Source organism: Carcharhinus amblyrhynchos, chromosome 13 (genome assembly GCF_965287045.1).
Source record: "Carcharhinus amblyrhynchos chromosome 13, sCarAmb.v2.hapA, whole genome shotgun sequence".
Lineage (NCBI taxonomy): Eukaryota > Metazoa > Chordata > Chondrichthyes > Carcharhiniformes > Carcharhinidae > Carcharhinus > Carcharhinus amblyrhynchos.
Genome location: NC_137336.1, coordinates 15,825,515 through 15,846,141, shown reverse-complemented (window position 1 = coordinate 15,846,141; position 20,627 = coordinate 15,825,515). Strand labels below are relative to the sequence as shown.

At 41.4% G+C, this 20,627-nt stretch overlaps 1 protein-coding gene across 1 annotated transcript in view; it reads right to left on the bottom strand.

Annotated features, from left to right (window-relative positions):
• sparc (secreted protein, acidic, cysteine-rich (osteonectin)) overlaps window positions 1–17,798 on the bottom strand; it is a 30,810-nt gene extending 13,012 nt beyond the window's left edge. The window contains exons 1-5 of the mRNA XM_080201334.1: window positions 17,674–17,798; window positions 5,591–5,663; window positions 5,049–5,093; window positions 2,298–2,388; window positions 1,004–1,125 (exon numbers count right to left, since the gene is read on the bottom strand). Coding sequence (XP_080057460.1) covers window positions 1,004–1,125; window positions 2,298–2,388; window positions 5,049–5,093; window positions 5,591–5,647 — 315 coding nt within the window. The 5' untranslated portion in view covers window positions 5,648–5,663; window positions 17,674–17,798. The remainder of the gene's footprint in view (window positions 1–1,003; window positions 1,126–2,297; window positions 2,389–5,048; window positions 5,094–5,590; window positions 5,664–17,673) is intronic.
• Between the last annotated feature and the right edge of the window lie 2,829 nt (window positions 17,799–20,627).

Genomic DNA, 20,627 nt, shown 5'->3' with positions numbered 1-20,627 from the left:
GTTCCAAGTCCTTCTACAGTTTTGTTTACTTTTCTCTGAGTCCACATCCAGGTTTAACTAATCAAACATCAGTATTAAATAGACTCACATAATCAAATACAGAACACTGAACCACTGAACACTACAATCTTTAGATGACCTGGCCCCACAATGCAGACATACCATTACTGATCATTTAATCATGTAATTTCTTATTATTTCAATATATGGACACTTGAAATTGGATCTTGACCACAGGGCATTGTAACTTCCTGCATTGGTTTCAAACATCAACATGTGCAAACTCGACGAATCTTATCAGGTAAATAAACTTAATCATAGAAACAGGTTTAATATTAATTTGAGGCTTTTAATATGAATGGCACAGTGGTTAGCACTACTGCCTCACAGCACCAGGGACCCGGGTTCAATTCCCAGCTTGGGTCACTGCCTGTGTGAAGTTTGCACATTCTCCCCATGTCTGCATGGGTTTCTTCCTGGTGCTCCAGTTTCCTCCCACAGTGTGGGTTAAGTTGATTGGCCATGCTAAATTGACCCTAGTTTCAGGGGGATTAGCAGGGGAAATATGTCGGGTTACAGGAATAGGTGGGATTGTTGTTGGTCCAGGCTCAATGGGCCAAATGGCCTCCTTCTATATTGCAGGGATTCTATGATTCTAAAGCTGACAATTCAAGTCCATCAACCTAGAAGTCATGAGCAAAATGATCATCCATCACTCACTTTATTGTCTCTGAAAAGCTGCCAAGTTTCCCCTTTTAGAAACTCTTGTTTGTTATTATGTGGGGTGTAGGGAAGTCCACAGTTTGCTTCATGTTATCCTATGAATTGTCACCAATGGCCCTTTACAGTTCCCACTTTGTTAATGTATGAGTCCTCAATGATACCTTTTATATCTTGTTTTAAAAGCTGTTATGATTGTTCCTGTTCCATCCCACCCTCATCCTGTTGGGAGATTTTTCAGTGACAGTAATATTTTCCTGTTAGGTAACAGTTAGACTCTGACCTTCTCAAATTCAACGGAGCTGGGTGGGCAAGTTGATGGATCCTGGCAGACACACATGGGTTCATTGTTCTCGTCGGCCTCGCACACCTTTCCTCTTTTGCAGTGGAAGTTTTCACAAGGGTCTAGAAAGATATGGTCAAATCTGAAAATTACATTATGTAAACATATTGATGGATAATTCAGCTCATGGCCCTCAGACTGACTTCCGTCCCTGTTATTTATATGTAGGATTTCAGGGAGTGGTTTAAACACGCCACAATCGCAGGAAGTTCTCATTGGAGCCGATGAAATTGGTCAAAGCAACTTTGAAATTGAATACTGTGTGTTTGTAGTAGTTACAAAGAACCCAGCTGTTCTCTCATCTGGTGAATAGATTCAGCTAACTTCAAAACTGATGTCAACAAGTTGTTTGTATGAAGAGTGCTTGCTACTTGGAATAGACTTCTGACTAGGCTAGTGCGGTCAAAAATGTTTTAAGTCATTTAAGAGACTATGCTACCACGTAATGCTACCATGGAGGTTGGGGCTAGATGGCCTACTCCTGCTCCTATTTCTTATGTTCTCATGTTCTTATTTTACTTTTGATGGATAAGCTACAATCAGCTGAATGACCTCCTTTATTCCAACTGAAATATTACTCCAGAAAATAGCCACGCTTCAAAATAAAATGCTTAATTACGATGTGGAGATGCTGGCGTTGGGCTGGGGTAGGTACAATAAAAAATCTCACAACACCAGTTGAAGTCCAACAGGTTTATTTGGTCTCCTGACTCACCTGATGAAGGAACAGTGTTCTAAAAGCTTGTGCTACCAAATAAATCTGTTGGACTTTAACCTGATATTGTGAGACTTCTTACTGTGCATACTTAATTACAACAGAGATAACTTTATTTTTAATTATGATAATGGTATAATGTCATGTCTTTATTCCATACTTCTCGTCTCCATATGTATTCACATACATAAAGTTCTTCATATGTATTCACATACTTAAAAAGATATGTATGGGAAATTTAGACATGTTGTACAGATTTCTACATGTTGTACAGAGTTATGCACAATTTAGAAGTGTATAAGATGACAGTGTGGGCAAGTCGGAAATAGGAAGATATCAAAGGTCACATATTATGGTGGCATGGTCCTTACTACCTATTGGCTGCCCAAGGTTCCAAAATCATTTTAAGTCTCAAGTTAAAGCCGAAGAGAATCTGGATCAATTTAGAGTTTGGATTTCAGAAAGATGAGCCTGCAGTGCCAAAGTATGATTGTTTAGTTCTGTTGCTGTTTGACTTACTCTCAATTTCAATGTCCTTCTTGGTATCATCTTCAGTATCTTCAAAATCTCCTGTATCAATCTGGACTGGGTTTGCTCCGACTGGCAATGCCTATATGAGTACAAATTGTTTATGAATTAATTTGCTATTTATCCCACTTTAAATATACAATGGCCTTTTCTAGAAGTTTGATAACCAGGGAATATCTAAGAGACAATACAAATGGTGTAGATACACCCACAGTGCAGTTAGCAAAGGAGTTCCAGGATTTTGACCCAGCACCAGTAAAGGAATGGCGATATAGTTCCAAGTTAGAAAGTTGTATCCCTTGGAAAGGTAGTCTAGTTCCCATGCATCTGCTGCCCTTGCCCTTCGAGAAGGTAAAAGATCATAGCTTTGGGACATGCTGCTGAAGGAACTATGAGTTACTGGAGTGCATCTCATAGATGGTACACATGCTGCCACCATGCACAAGGGGTGGAGGGTGTGAATGTTTATGGTGTGGGTGAGGCACCTATCAAGCGGGCTGCTGTGTCCTGGTTAGTATCAAGCTTCTTGCGAGTTATTGGAGCTGCAATCATTCAGACAAATGGAGAGTATTCCATTTTATTCTGATTTTTATCCTGCAGATGAAAGACAGGCTTTGGAAAATCAGCAGAGTTAATCACTGTTGAATTCTCAACTTTTGACCTGTTCTTGTAGCCACAATATTTATATGGCTGGTCCAGTTCAGTTTTTGATCAGTGGTAACCCCAAAGACTCAGTGATGTTAACGCCACTAAATATGAAGGGACGATGGTTAGAATCTCTATTGTTGGGGATGGTCATTGATTGATGTTTGTGTGGCATGAATTTGCCACTTGTCAGCCCAAGCCGGGAAATTGTCCGGGTCTTGCTGCATTTGGACATGGACTGCTTTGTATCTGAGGAGTTGTGAATGATACTGAACATTGTGCAGTCATCGGCAAACATCCCCATTTCTGACCTTATGATGGAGGGAAGGTTACTGATAAAACAGCTGAAGATGGTTGGGCCTAGGACACTACTCTGAGGAACTCTTGCAGTGATGTCTTGGAGCTGAGATGGTTGACCTCTGCCCACCACAACCATCTTCCTTTGTGCTAGGTGTGACTCCAACCAGTGGAATGTTTTCCCCCTGAATCTACTAACTCCAGTTTTGCTAGGACTCCCAGGTGCCACACTCAGTCAAATGCTGTCTTGCTGTCAAGGACAGTCACTCTCACCTCACCTTTGGCATTCAGCTCTTTTGTCCATGTTTGAACCAAGGCTGTAATGAGGTCAGGAGGTGAGTGACCCCGGTGGAACCCAAACTGAGCATCCAGGAGCAGCTCTGAATAAGGGCCACTTGATAACACTGTTGATGGACCCATTCCATCACTTTACTGCTGGAAGTACTGTGCTACTGATAGTAATTTGATCCACTTTCATGGTGAGGGATTTTTAAATTCTGGCTTAGTTTTGAAAAAGGCATTCATCCAGAATCCAACAGAGACACTCATAATGCTGATTAGCTACTAACGGTTTGAAATGAGTTTTCTCTCATGTGTAGCTGTGATGTTAATAATTCACATAATCTTGAGATAAATGAAGCACAGCAAGACATTACTGTAAGGGATTTTAAGACAGACACATTTAAATAAAATGCAATTCTCCTTGAAAAGGAAGCAACTGATTTAGGACAAGGACTAGGGTAAATACAGGAAGGTTGTTCCTGATGGTGGGGTTGTCCAAAACGGGGGTCACAGTCTGAGGATACAGGGTAGATAATTTAAGATGGAGATGAGGAGACATTTCTTCACCCAAAGAGTGGTGAGCCTGTGGAATTCATTACCACAGGAAGTAGTTGATGAATACATTCAATATTTTGGCAAGAGGTGGCTAGATACAGCATTTGGGGTGAACGGGATCAAAGGTTATGGGGAGAAAGCAGGATTAGGCTATTGTGTTCGACAATCAGCCATGATTGTGGTGAAGCAGACTCTAAGGGCCGGATGGCCTACTCCTGTTCCTATCTTCTATGTTTCTATAATATAGAAACTTGTAGTGAAAGCAGAAAATGCTGAAAAAAACTCAGCAGGTCTGGCAGCATCAGTGGAGAGAGAAACAGAGGTAATGTTTCGATTTCATATGATATTTCTTCAGAGCTGCAGACTCTTCTTCCGATTTCCAGCATCTGCAGTACTTCACTTTTATGTAAATTTATAAATTGAGATGAGGATATATTTTAAGAAAGGTTTCATAGTGGCAAAATGGCTGGCACTGCTGCCTCAGCGCCAGGGACCCGGGTTCATTTCCAGCCTTGAGTGACTCTCTGCATGGAGTTTGCATGTTCTCCCCGTGTCTGTGTGGATTTCTTCTGTGTGGTCCGGTTTCCCCCCACAGTCCAAAGATATGCAGGTTAGGTTGATTGGCCATGCTAAATTGCCCCTGAGTGTCAGGGGATTAGGAGGGTAAATATGTGGGGTTACCAAGATAGGGTATGGGTAGGATTGTTGTCAGTGCAGACTCGATGGACTGAATGGCCTCCTTCTGTACTGTGGTGATTCTATGATAAGGAACTATTGTGCTATATATTACCTTCCAACTCTGACAGTTTTTTGCAGACCATCCAGCACTATAATCTAACAGGTTAAAGACACATTATTGTTGTCCGGTTACTTCTGCAATTCATTATTCACAGGGCCTCCCTTGCTTGCCTTTGGAAAGTTATTCTGCACCAAACTCATCATGACATCAAGATGTGTTTTTACCTCTTGTTCTGCTTCGTCGACAACTTCTTCAACCACAACAGCCTCCTGAAAAATTGGGAAGGAAGACAGAAAGATTCAACAAAGGAGTAATTATTCTTAAGAACGGCAAAGCTTCAGTTTCAAAACTTCTGTGTCCAATACTCGCATTGGAAGTGTAACTCAATACGCTTTGCGAGGACCACCACTGCATTGCAGTGAATCAGAAGAAAAAGCAAATCATTGTGGAGACTCATTTACTGAAATGATAAAGGAATGTGGGATGTAAACTGTTTAAAATATCTTGTGATTAGAAGTGTGGCAAAGAGATTGTTATTCAAAATATCTGTTTGTATCAGAGGGTTCATTACTACTTTGATTTCTATTGTATTTATCGTTGGAGCAAAGCCAATTAATAGCCTAGGTCTGGACAGTAAGTGTGACGGGCAAGCATGATACATATATTTTGTTCAGAATGCACAATCCTTTATCTTATATGTCAAACAGCAGAGTGTGACAGCTCCCACACTTATTTTATATCACTCATGTATGCAAAACATACTTACAGGAGCAGCCAGTGCCTTGCCTGCAAGGCAGAGGAGAAGAATGAACCAGGCCCTCATTTTGGTATTTTGAGATCTGAAAAAGGTGCAAAAAAAGTTACAATGAGCTTTGGTTAAAGGAATTTAACTAAATGGTGGAGTATGGAGGCAGTCTGCCAGCGTTATTCTACAGGCTGATTAATATTTTACATGTTCAAACATGAACTTTGATTCTAAGAAAATAAAAATGGATAGAGTAAAACATTCTCCTTGCATCTGCATGGGTTTCCTCTGGGTGCTCCGGTTTCCTCCCACAGTCCAAAGATGTGGGGGTTAGCTTGATTGGCCATGCTAAATTGACGCTAGCATCAGGGAATTAGCAGGGTAAATATCTGGGGTTATGGGAATAGGATCTGGATGGGATTGTGGTCATTGCAGACTTGATGAGCCAAGTGGCCACCTTCTGCACTGTAACAATTCTATGATTCTATGAAAATGGGAATTGGAAGGGGATGGACCAGTGGGACGGGGACCATAGAGCAGCTGGGATGATAAAAGGAAGGAGAAATTAAAGGGAGGGTGCTGGAAGGAACGAGAGAGGATAAGAAAACATGAAGAAGAACGTGGTTCTGTGATTAGAGAATGGTGATGGGATAGTTCTCAGGAAGACACCGAGTTTCCTAATTCTTGAAACAGGTACGTTGTGTTTCACCGATGCTACCAAACTTTGTTAACTCAAATTATTGCTTGTAATTTCTCACTGTGAATGACCTGGGTTGGCAGGCCCAATTATTTTCCCAAGCATTAAACATTTCCTTATTTTTCAAACACGTTGGCTGCACACCTCTCATTGCTCCACTGCTATTCATTATTTTTGGTGTATCAAAGGCATTGAACCTTTAACTCTCCTTTTTACATGTGACTCAGCATCAGGGGGTTGTGGATTCAACTGCTCATTCTGGAGACTGCAGGACATAATCCACATTGACACGTCAGTGCAGTACTGAGGGAGGGCTGCAGTGTTGGAGAGATGCTCTCTGAGATAAGACACCAAACTGAGAGCCCAATGACGCCTGAAGGAAAACGAGAATTCTCCCAGTGTTCTGGCCAACCTGTCTCCTTTAACATTGTCACAAAAATAATGCATTGGATCATTTATCTCATTAACTGTATGCTGTGTGCAAATTGGTCATCATGTTCCCCCTTTTCATTGGCTATGAAATGCTTTTGGAAATTGTGAATTAATGAAATCAATGCAAGTTCTTTCTGATGACTTCATTACTTTATTCCAGGAATACATTTTTTGTGTGAATATGAGTGAATTAACATCATGCCAACCAGGAAACGCGCAATTCACAAAGAATGTCTGTTGAAAATGAAATTTATTTTTGTTGAATCTAGGTGTAGTCTGTGATGGAACAAGTTAAAAGGAAAACATACAAAAAAATTGCCAATAGGGTGTTAAAAATAAGAGGCTGTGAAATATTCCTGTCAGAATCAAAATTCGGAACAGACCGATAATCAGGGGCTAAAAAATGTGAAGTGGTCTCATGTTGAAGTGGCTTGCTGGATAAATGGAGTCTTTTTTTTAAGAAGTGTCCAATGTGTGATTTAAAAACATCACCCTATGGGAGGGCCACTGTCTGGTCAAGGCTTTTAGTCTGATTCCAGGGTCAGTCATTGTCCTCTGAATTTGGGAAAGACTCATTTTACCTTCACTTCCAAAGGGCTTTGTTTGTAAGTTTATTTATTAGTGTCACACGTAGGCTTACGTTAACACTGCAACAAAGTTACTGTGAAAATCCCCCAGTCGTCACAATCTGGCATCTGTTCGCATTCAGGTACCAGGAGATACAGCAGAGGTTTGAAAATAATCTTAATATTGAACAATAGCACCATGCAGTTTTTTCATATTTACAGCTTACAAACCAGAGATTTGCCCATGTACGTGTCCTCTGAACGCTTTGGTAGACACCAAGGTAATCAAGATTTGATCCCAATGTGTTCTTCCATGGGATCAATCTGATTTTATCTATTACGTGGTTTTGACTGGGGAGGTTCATGTGCTTATTCGCCTAAGTGGGCCAGACCAGACATATTTATTCTTGGTTGTGTAACACTCTCCTGCCACCCAATAGCGAATTATTTCAACACTTTTGTGTGCGAGAATGAGCTGCCCTGACAGGATTACCGCACGCACGGAAACAGGCTCTGGGTTTGTTTACCTTGGAACAGCAAAACGTCAAACTGTGTTTTGCAGACGAGAAACATCAAGTGGAATCCCTGCCAGTTGATCATGTGGAGGGTAATACTCACTGCCACGTCTGCAGATTCACTGGCGGCAGGAAATCCTTTCAAGTCTCAATTCTAAAAAAAGGGGGTCCATTGAACTCCATCCAGCTGAAAATTCATTCTGTGTCACTCTCCGTGATAATCAGCAGCTTCATTGTCATGAAGATCGAATCTTAATATGATTTTTACACCTTATTTCAAGGCCCATTTCCCTTCCTACCAACAGTTTTCTTTATTTTGCAGGAAAATCATGGAAAACTCCCCAGCTACAAACTCAACTTAGTATGACCAACATGGCGGTTGTACACTGATATCTAGGTTGATAGAAACAATGCAGAGGGGATCTCTGTCGGCAAGGAGGTAGAATAGATGGCAAATGGTGTGCTTCAGTTCCACCATGACAACATCACTTGCAAGCAAGGCAATGAGTTTGCATATGTGGCACCTACTGAGGCAGGAGTTTTTGGATTATGTCACAGTATTTCAAGTTTATATCACATCATGCAAATAAATACTCCCCTTCCTCTCCTAATCAGGCAACCATTTCTTCTCACAGAGGGTGGTAAATCTCTGGAGTTCACTGTCCCAAAGGGTAGAGGAAGCTGGATCATTAGAAGTATTTAAAGTGGAGGTGGATAAATATTTCTTGGATTGAGGCAATGGGGAAATGGCACAGAAAGGAACTGAGGCTGGCACAGTCAGCCATGATTGAACTGAGCAGGCTCGAAGGGTGTGGTGGCCTGCTCCTGGATCTATTTCTTGTGTTCTTATCTGATAAGAATGAACAATTAACCAATCAAAACTGATATCAAAAAAGGAGGTAGCATTCTTGCCTCATTCTAGCTAAGCAATAGGTTCAAGACATTTTCCAAGTGTTAATCGCAATCTGGGCTGAAACCTTAGTAACGTACCACACATGGATAATGTTAAACAAAGATTCTGTTTACTTTTTCAAGTGACAGTCCAAAGATATGCAGGTTAGGTGCATTGGCTATGTTAAATTGCTCCCTTAGTGTCAGAGGGATAAGCTAGGGTAGGACTGTGGTCAGTGCAGACTCGATGGGTCAAATGGCCTCCTTCTGCACTGCTTGGTTCTATGATTCTATGAGCCTGGCATTGTTCAAAGAGAAAAGAAATCTTGCTCCTTGCAACATTCAGCTCTCCACCAATACCAGCAAGACACTTTTGCTTGTCATTTGTTTCACTGATTGTGCCACCTTGTTGGGAGATAATTAGTTGCTGTGTTTTCCGACAAAGCATCGGTGATTATAACTTCAAGGAGGTGATTTATTGTCTCTGGATCACTTTGGTAATTACTGAGGACGTGAAAAATGTTGTCATGTGAATGCATGGAGTTTCTTAATCGCTGCAGAATTACAACTTAAAAATACTTCCAGGGAAGAAAGACAGCAGCAAATATTGGAAGTTAGAAATATAATGCAGATCAGTCAGTGAGTGGTAAAGAGATTTGGATTTATATAACAGTTTACATGACCACCATCAACTCGTGACACCAAATTGCTGTTGTAATGTAATGTAGGAAACGGAATAACATGCACCCTCAGACAATGAAATACCAGATATTCTGATTTTCCAATATTATTCAAGGGATAAATATTGACAATGATGCCAGGGATAATGTCTTTTCTCTTTGACAGTCTCATTTATGTCCACCTGAGAGAACAGACAAGGCTTTGGTTTAATGCCCCGTCTGAAAAAAAAATTAAAAAAACAAAAAAAGGATAATACCTCCAACAGTGCAGCACTTCCTCAGTACTGCAATGGAACGTCAGTCTTGCTTTGCATGCTGAAAGTCTGGAGTGGGATTTGAACTCAGAACTTACTGAGACAGAAGCGACAGTGCTACCAGTTGAGCTTGATTGATGTTTTGGTGAGCAAATCAGAATGCTGCTTATTTCGATAGAGAGACTTCTTGTCTTGGTTACTCAGGAGGCATGAAAATTAGCAATCCACAATACCTCAGGAACTCACTCACATTATTTCCCGTAATTGTGCTATTCCCGCTGAGATCAAAGCCCACACCAATTTCAAATTAAAAGATATGAGATTAGATGTTGCCCCAAGCAAACTATTCATGCCATGACTTCAGGAAACCCTGCTTACCAGATCCAGTCAGCTTTATTTAAGATCTTGCTGTGCTACAGTGACTACCTTCACTTTATTTCAATTTCCTCTCCCAGCCAGAAAGGAACCTATTCTTACTCAAGGGCATCACAAGAGAAATCTGCTTCAGCATAAATAAGCTTAACCCTCACAAAACGTACAAAATAACAATAAATTTCACGCTCTCCATTTGTTGAATGGTTAGCATTAACCTTTGAGTGAATTCTGCTCATGTGTTCTTTGATGTCAAAATGGAAATACGTAGATTGCCGCAGGTGCTTAGATTTGAGCAATGATCAGTGATAAACAAAGGAATGAAATTGAAAACAGTCCAAAAATCAAAAGGTAACATGTGAGATTGCAATGCATGTTGCAGCTGCACTGTACCGTACCAGCCTTATCTTGTTGAGTCAAATCAAATGTATCAACATGTCTAACTTTTGATTCAGCACGCAAACTGTAATTTTTCACTTAAATATTCACTTGGTTTTAAAGAAACATCCCTTGATCTACAGCTACCAGTTTTCATTGTTAATACGTTGTGCAAATGGCAGTAAGAGATTTTCAATGCGGCACAGCTTAAACAACTTGAGAAGCATTTGTAGAGTTTCAGCAATTTCAAAGGGGATTAAGGGTTATGGGGAGAAAGCAGGAAAGTGGAACTGAGCAGCGACAGATCAGCCATGATCTTATTGAATGGCGGGGCAGGCTCGAAGGGCTAGATGGCCTACTCCTGCTCTTATTTCTTATTTCTTATGTTCTTAAAACACGTCTTCTGAGTAATTATTAATTTACTGCAATTTTCCATTTATATTGTATCAACATCATCATCATTGAATGTGTATACGTGAGAGATTTTTGGACACATTTACTACATGGATTGTTTACAGGTGAAGCATTGTACATAGAAAATATGTTCTAAATGATCATAATAAATGTTTGTGCTCTTGGTAGTTTGGTCATACTGACACTTCTAATGTACAACCACATTATTTTGCATAGGCATGAAAATAATAGATAGGAACAGTATTTATTTAGTTACAAGTCATTAGAATATTAGTTGTGGAACATTTAGAGGATAGTGATTACGAGTATTAGTTCGGCAAGTGGAAAAGGACAAGAAACAATCCAGAGTCTAAATAATGAGTTGGGTAAGGGCAAATCGCAGTGTGGGTGAGGACAAATCTAGCCTGGGAAAATTGGAATCAAAGATTGGGCAATGTGGTAATTCAGTAATGGACTGCCTTAAGTACGGGAATAGTTCAGGTGCGGTCAAGGTACATGCCAATAAGTGGGAAAGGTAGGACACACAAAGCTAAAACTCCCTGTATAATGAAAGAGATAGAGAAAGAATGAAGTAGAAAAAGGGTGTTTGTGACAATTGATAATTCAAGTGAAAGCCTGACTGATGTTGCCAGAAGCAACATCAACCTCTCAACATGGCTTCCACTAATCTGACCAAGACTTTCGACTCAATCAATTGGGAAGCACTATAGGAGACCTGTCAAAGACTGGCTGTCCAGAGGGATTCACTAACATCCTCCAACTCCTTCACAACAAGATATTGGTGACAGGCCTCACTGACAGAAATGTGACAAAAACCTTCAATGTCAAGACTGGAGTCAAGCAGGGATGTGCCCATCACCTCTACCCTTTTCTCCAACACCAACATCCTTCACCTTGTCAGGCACATGCTCCTCAGTGGACAGCAACCGTCTACAGGATGGATGGAAATTTTTTCATCTTCAACTGGTTGAAATATCCAAGAAGAAAAATGACATTGACATCACTTGTGGAATTTCAGTATGTGGATGACATTGCTATCTCTATTCTCTTGGAAGAGAATCTCCAAGCAATGCTTAAAGCCTTCGCAGAAGCAAATTGAAGAATGGGTCTCAGCGTCAACCTCAAGAATATTCAAGACTGTTACCAGATATCCTTACTGACAACACTCCTTAGAAACCGGGGTGATACCAGAAGACTGGAGAATTGAAAATGGTACACCTTTATTCAAAAAGGATAGAAGGATAAACACAGCCAGTCAGTGGTGGGAAGACTTTGAGAAATGAGAAAACTATCGTCATTTAGACAAATATAAATTAATTAAGGAAGGCTAGCAAGAATTTGCAGGTCACAATTTCAAAATTTGTAGAAGACATAAACTTGGAAGTATTGTAAACTATGAGGAAGATAATGACAGACCTCAAGAGGTCATGGAATGGATGGGCAAGTGACAAATGAAATTTAATTCAGAGAATTGTGAAGTGATATATTTTGATAGGAAGAGTGGGGAGAGGCAATATAAAATAAAGGAAACACTAACAAAGAAGGTGCAAAAGCAGAGGGACCTGGAGTACACATGCATAGATCAATGAAAGCTTCAGGGCAGCTTTAGAGAGTGGTTAATAAGGCATACAAGATGATGTGCTTTATAAATGGAGGCACAGTGTACAAAAGCAAGAAAGTTATGATGGCCCTTTATAAAACTTTAATTCAGTTTGAACTGGTGGATTCTGTCCAATATTGGACATCACACTTCAGGAAAGATGTGAAGGCACTGGAGAGGGTGAAGAAGAAATCTGTGACAGTGGTTCCAGTCATGACAGACTTCAGTTAATTGGATTGATTGTCCAAGCTGCTTTCTGTTCTCCTCAGGGAAGATTAAAAAGATATTTGATGGAGGTGTTCAAAATTATCATGTGTCTGAACAGAACAGATAGGGAGAAACTATTTCTGTTAGCAGAAGTCTCATGAGCAAGAAGACAAAATTTCTGGTGACTGGCAAAAGAAGCAATAGCAACATGAAGAAAGCTTTGTTTACATGGTTAGGTGGCACAGTGGTTAGCACTGCTCCCTCACAATGCCACGGACAAGGGTTCGATTCCTGGTTTGGGTCACTGACTGCGGAGTCTGCACATTCTCCCCGTGTCTGCATGGGTTTCCTCCAGATGCTCCAGTTTCCTCCCACAGTCTGAAAGATATGCTGGTTAGGTGCATCGACAATGCTAATTCTCCCTCAGTGTATCCAAATGTGGTGACTATGGAATTTTCACAGTAACTTCATTGTAGTGTTAGTGTAAGCCTACCTGTTTCTAAAAAAAACAAATAAAATAAAGGATCTCAAATGCATTGCCTGAGAGTGCAAGGATGGCAGAATCAATGGTGGCTTTCAAAAGGGGACTGGATCTTATCTGAAGAAGAATTTGCAGGGTCAAGGGGAAAATGTTTTGGGGGAGGGTACACTTGCTAAATTACTCCTACAAAAAGCCAACATAGATACGACAGGGTGGCCTTATTCTGTGCTGTAAACATTCTGTGATTCTGGTGAGTATTTATTATTGCTGTTACAATTCTGCCCATTAGTAGTTTATCCATTTACTCATTAAAACAATGAATGCAATTTACTGCTGGGAATTTTAACGATCTGTCTATTCTCTCTGAAGGCACGTTTTGTATTTTTAATGATGTAATAATGAGGTGTGTGCAGTGTAATTATATGCATCCATCTCAGTTGCGAGGTTGTACTGCCATGCTTTGAAGATTATCACAGTTATTTGTGTTAAACGTAGATGTAATTATCATTAGTTTAATCAATATTGAGCTTGAAAGTATTCTGTATTGCAGAACCATGCATATGTATTAGGGAAGAGTGAGTGTTTCTCCTCTGGCCTTAACAAGCACCTTATATGCATTGTTTTTAAATATAACACAGCACTTTTTTGATGTGTTAGCACTTTTGTGGGCATATCATCATGAAAGCATGTTACAGGTAATAAATGAAAATAAATCTTATAATATTTTCCAAATTTCCAATTGTGAACGGTTTTTGATGATGAAACTATTCTTCCAGATCATGGACTCTGATATGGGTAGCACGGTGGCACAATGGTTAGCATTGCTGCCTCACAGCGCCAGGGACAAGGATTCAATGCCAGCCTTGGGTGACTGTGTAGTGTTTGCACTTTCTTGCCTTATCTGGGTGGGTTTCTTTCCACACTCCAAAGACGTGCCAGTGAGGTGGACTGGTCATGGTAAATTGTCCTTTAGTGTCAGGGGAATTAGGAGGGTAAATATGTGGGGTGACAGGGATAGGGCCTGGGTGGGATTGTTGTCCATGGGCCGACTGGCTTCCTTCTTTCTGCACTGCAGGATTCTATGATCTGGGTGTGGGTCTGACGTTCCCTCCAGAGCTAATTTGCCCACTCCTGAACCGACGCCAGGGGCATCCATCGTGTCTGAAGATCAGAGTCTAGTCACAGACTTTTCAGTGTTGCCTCCTGTCCTAACATGGCTTCTACTTTCTTGGAAGAGTTCCAACAACATTTTTTTTAAAAAAATCCCGATTCCAACATCACTTTCTCAGACCTGAACATGATATGTAGGTGTTTGTATGTATGTGTGTGTGTGGGGGGAGGGGGTACACGCGGATATGTCTCCCACCTCCTGTCTGTTCCCAGGGCACTATGTTTAGAAGTAGAACCTTAAGGCAAATGGACAGTCTTGGATTCTGATGAAAGGACTGTTACAAAAAAAAACTTGGCATCAGAGTTGAGGATACAGAGAATTCTAAGTTCCAGTTTCCTTCTTTATTTTAGCTGGAAGCCTTTGTGCAAGAAGCGGTCTGTTCGTTTTACCCTTGAGTAACAGACGTGTAATATCTTTGGAATCGTGTATAATACAACTACCAGGAGAGGCACACAGTTCACACACACACACACATACAGATGCAAAAGTCATCTTGTCGAATCCCCTGATTCAAGTGAACGCAGAGTGGTGTCACTATCAGAATCTGTAGTCAAGGCTGTGGGTACATCTGAATTCAGAATCTAAATAAATACCCAAGTACTGACGTGTGAACGGGCTTCATGTGGGAATCGGACAGGAAATCCTCTTTATTTCCCCGTCTGAAGCTCTGGCGTCGTCTACTCACATCCCAATCCCACCCTCCCCCAACACCAGCCCGCCACGCCCTCCGACCTCTTCCTCCACCGCTCAAAGCTAACATGAAATAACCCTGCGCTGGTTTGGGGAAGTAAGTGAGAGGGATCAGTGGAAGATTCAGCGGGCGAGAGTGTAACTCCTTCCTGCAAATAACGGCCTGAATCGCAGGGCAAGATAAAAACGTAGAACCTCACCCCCACCTTCCGCCTCAACATTAGCAACCATGTTGCCGGGAGAATTTCAGACACAATCTTGCCATTTCTCGTCCTGCAAGGGTGCCTGATTTCTGCACTGTCCTGGAGAGCAAAACGACAGTCCGGAATCTAGGTTTACATGCACCGCTTGGCGATCTCACTCTGCGACCTTTAAGGATTCTCCCAAAGAACATGCATGCCTCATGTTCAGTGAAATTCCTCTCTCCCAGTGCCAACGCTGAAGCCAAAGAGAGAGAGGAGGTCATTTGGAAGGAATGCAGTTATTAATGTCACTTTTAATAGTTCTGACCTGGGACACCAGCCTCGTGTTCCCCAACACCTGGCTCCTCTTTCTCCCAAGTTGGCCCTTGGATATAACTGCCTTCTCCTTACCTTGTATAAATATACTGAACGTACAAATCGAATAAATCAGATTGTACCTCCTTGACTACTGGATCTAGGCGAAACCTGAGATATTTAAAGCATTGAGTCAAAGAGGAGTTTAGTTAATGAAAGCAACGGTACTCTCGGTAAATCATCCCTTGACTACACAGAATACACCATTTTTTACGTTAGGAAACGTTTTTTTAAATTCGAGAATTATAATACTGCTCCCTTTCCCCGTCCCGCATTGTCCACATATAATGTATTAGTGCATTAGATACTTGTCAATATATCTGCACCTAATGGTGGCACGCTTACTTCAGGCCCGTTCTGTTTTAATGTCAACCTGATCGATATCCTCTGCCTATCCCACTCCTGTTATGGTCAAGAATAAACTGAAGGGTGGGGGAAGCAGATTCGATGGTGATTGTCAAAAAGAAATGGGGTACACGGTTAATTTGCCCTGCGGGGGGCAGCAGGAAAAGTGTAGGAAAAAGTTGAAATGAAGAGCCGGCACGGGAATGATGTATCCAATAGCCTCCTGTCCCGATTCTATCCTTCTCCTCTCATCTTTCTGATCCCTCCCATCCCCTCCCCGCCCCACCCCCACTTTGTCTCCCTCCCTGTTATGTTTTCACGTCAATGTATCACGCCCCCCACCCTCCCCCACTATAGAAGTCAATTATTCTGGGCAGATGTTAAAGACCCTTCCCCCCATATGGAAGTGAATTATTTTAGGCAGATGTTGAAAGGTCCTCCTGACATCCAGCTGTTTGCACCTGCTGAAATGTCCCAGCTGTAACTACAGCCCCACACAACCAATGCAGAGAGAGGATCCACCCAAATGATTGATCCGGATAATCTCTACAATCACCCTCGACTCCACAGGATTCCCAAAATAAACTTCAAAAATGTTGGGTGGGTTCGACAAAAGTTGCCCCGGAGTTGAAATTTGAAAATGTTGTGTTTTTTTTAAACTTGAAACGGCTCCTGCTGTTAATGTCCTGGATACAAAGTACAAATTACCGCTTGGCAGAGAAATAAGCCTCAGAGGTTATCGCCATTTGAAAAGAAAACTTGCAAAGTTCCAGATTTACATTAAGATTTACATTCCACGATGAAAACGGATCCATTTCGGGACGATGATAAAAGGAAGAATTTTAATGCATTCATTGAATTAAATATAAACGCACATTTACAGAAAGCTCAGTAATGGTCCATGTTAAACTCAGCAAAAATAGATGAACAAACGTTAGGTTTTTTTAACTCAAAGATTTGTGTTAAGATCGAGACAAACCAGCGGTTACTGGGCTCACGGTTACAACTGTGGCCAAAAGGACTCTCAATGCTTCAGAAGAAGTTTAAATTACAAGCGACAGTTTGCGTGGTTTAAAACAAAAACCATGGAAAAAGAAAAAAAAAGACCATGGGGAGTGGTCCCATTGTTGTCAGGGAAAAGTAATGAGGGGTTCAGGTCCTCCGCCTCTTGTGTGTCTATGTGATCCTTTGTCTGATCAGCCACACAAGAAACTTCATCCCAGTTACTGTAGCAAAGATCTTTCTCAACCGGACCCCGCCCTGAAATACAGAGGATCACTTTCCCCGCTCCGGGGTTGCCTATGTGTGATCCCGTAACTAAACACAAAGAAACCTCTCCAAAGTTCTCTCACGCCAGCCCCGAAAGGGATCAAAATGGATCAAACCACCTGTTTTGTAACGGGATTCATTAGGAGTGAAACGCTTTTTCTAAAAAAAGTGTTTTCGGGGGTAAAGGAAGACCCTGTTAACAAACATCTCAGTTTCCAGGTCTAGTTCAAAAATAACTCACTGAATACTAAAGACACGGGAAGCGATAATGGACCTTACACACTCTACAGACAACAAAGGAAATCCTTCAGAAACAACCCATGGACCAACAGCACTAATAACATCTCTGAACAGTTAACATCTAAACATTGCTAGGCAGCATCGCATTGTAAGTCAACGGGAATGCACAGAAAGTGACGGTAAGTTGTAGTTAAGCATCAATAAAAGAGCAGGAAAAAGCTAAGCAGTGGATAAAAGGACGCAATCTAAGTTTGCATTGAGTAATTTATCACCGATTTGCAGAAGTGCTAACAAAAAAAGGGGGCGAATAGCTTTGGATAACAAACGGAAAGTGTACAGTCGTACCTCGGAAAGAAGAGAAGACCGTACGGCGGTGAGAGAGCACCAGGCTAACTGAGACACGGGAAGAAACTGGCTCTTTAGAGCTCGCTGACAGGAAATGAAGCAATGATATCCCTGGTGGGCTGGCTCTCGGTCTCTCTGAGTCTCTTTCCCTCCCCACCACCGCCCCTTTTCAAATTGTTCTGGCTGGAAAATCAAATGCAATAGTTTGCTGTTGGAATGCACTCTTTGCCGCAGACCAGAACAATCTATCCCCAGCGTCCTCTGAGCAGATTTATCTGTCTGTCTTCAAAACTCTATCCGTTAACATCAAACAGCACGGTTTTTGTTCAACGGACCCCATTAACGCTGGCGTTTGTGAATTCTATCAGCGTGCAGGGATTTATTAACAACTCATCCGTTGCTTCTGTAATCGGTTCTTTGTGTCTCCACAGTGCCTAGAGAACAAAAAAACATCTGGATTTGTTTTCACATGGTGATGGGGGTGGGTGAGGTGGTGGAGGGAATTGTCAACGTGGCAGCTGCATATCTACGTGGTCCAAATTTTAAATTTAACGAAATCCAATGAAGGGAGTGCAGATAATTACCACGGTCCATCTGAGTAGACGTGGCGTACAGCTGCACCCTCTATAAACATGCTCCGGCATAGCTCCAGCAATGGAATTCACAGATTAGCTCCTCAAGAATGTACTGCAGTGCCATTTCTTTTGTGCATTTTCTGATTTTAGGATTTTCGTCTGTGGCTTTTCTTGTTAAAATCAATCACATCTTGGAAAATATCCCAGATTTTAAAATTAGTTGATGGCAAAATAGTTTTGTTAATTTGAATCTTTCCTAGCTGTGTTTTTCTTCCATTGCAGTTGTTGAGATCATGTCAATAGTTCTAATGAAGTCATTGAGTGCCCTTATTATCCAGATCATGTTTAAACTGACAAATGCAAGGATGCTCCCACCACCCCTTCCCCCACACCTCTGTGGCTTGGTCAATATTTATCCCTCAAATAAAAAAAATCAAATGGCCTGAACATCATCTCATCACTGTTTATGGACGCTTGCTGTGCACAACTTTGTGCACTGTATTTTATTATTCAATCGTGGGATATGGGCTTCGCTGGTTACGCCAGTATTTTTATTCCCATTCTCTTGTGCCCTTGAAAAGGTGGTGATGAGCCGCCTTCTTAAACTACCGTGCTCCATATGGTGTAGGGATACCCACAATGGTGTTAGGAAGGGAGTTCCAGAATTTTGACCCAGTGACGGCGAAGGAACCACAATACAGTTTCAGGTCAGGATAGTGTGGTTTGGAAGGGAACTTGCAGGTGATGGTGTTCCCAGGAATCTGGTACCCTTATACTTGTGGGTAGTAGAGGTTGCAGGTTTGGAAGATGCTGTCACTGGTGCTTTGATGAGTTCCTGCAGTGCATCTTGCTGATGGTACCCACCACTCTGTTTTAGGGAGAGGAAGTGAATATTTAAGGTAGTGGATGGGGTGCCAATCAAGTGGGCTACTCAACACAGAATTCCTAGGCTCTGACCTTGCTCTTGTGGCCAACACCCCTATGGCTGATCCACTTCAGTTTCTGGTCAATGGTAACCTCCAGGATGTTGATAGTGGGGAATTCGACACTGATAACGCCATTGACTATCAAAAGCAGAATGTAAGATTCTCTTCTGTTGCAGATAGTTGTTTCCTGGCACATGTGAGTTATGAATGTTACTTGCCACTTCTCAAGCCTAGTCTTATTGTTGTCCAGGCCTTGCTCCATATAAACATGGATTGCGTCAATTTCTGAGGATTGAGAAATGGTGCTTAACATTATCCAATCATCAGCAAACATCCTCATGTCTGTCCTTACAGTGGAGGGAAGGTCCTTAATGAGAAGTTGAAGATGATTGGGCCAAGGGCACTATCCCAAGGATCTCCAGCAGCAATGTCTTGAGATGAATGATCTCCAAAAACCATAGCTTCTAATGTTTCTTACATTGCAATGGTGACTATACTTAAAAAAAACTTACATAACTGTAAAAGGGTCTTGCGTCTTGAAAGGTGCTACACATATGTAAATGTTTCTTTAAATCTCCCATGCACCAGGTTCAGTTAGAACCACTGTTAGTTCATATCCAAAATTAGAAATGTGCTTACATTCAGTTCCCACTGCTTGTTTATGTCCAAGGCTCTGGTTCAAGTTTCTAAGTGTCCAGATCACCAACAACCTGCCTGAGTACCTCCACATCCACACTATAGTTAAGAAAACCCACCAATGCCTCTACTTTCTCAGGAGGTTAAGGAAATTCGACATGTCTCCTATGACTCTCACCAATTTTTACAGATGCACTATAGAAAGCATCCTTTCTGGTTGTATCACAGCTTGGTATGACTCCTGTTCTGACCAAAACTACAAAGGGTTGTGAACGTAATCCAGTCCATCACGCAAACTTCCATCCATTGATTCCATCCACACTTCCCGCTGCCTCGGAAAAACAGCCAGCAAAATCAAGGACCCCATGAATCCCAGACATACTCTTTTCTACCTTTTTCCATTGGGAAAAAAATACAAAAGTCAGAGATCATGTACCAACTGACTCGAGAACAGCTTCTTTCCTGCTGCCATCAGAATTTTGAATAGACCTACCACATACTATGCTGATCTTTCTGTGCACCCTAACTAAGACTGTAACATTATATTCTGCACCCTCTCCTCTCCTTTCCTAGGTAGTCTGTGAACAGAATGCTTTGTCTGTGTAGCACACAAGACTTTTCGCCATATCCCAATACATATGACATTAATAAATCAAACCAAATCAAATCAAATCAAATCAAATCCTGTTCCTATTCAAAGCCTACCTTTATCCACTGGGATATTTCTATTCATGTCCATTTTCAAGTTTATACCTATGCAAAAAACGTAATATTACTCACTACTGTCCTATCTAAAGGAATAGCCTCAAAACAGAGG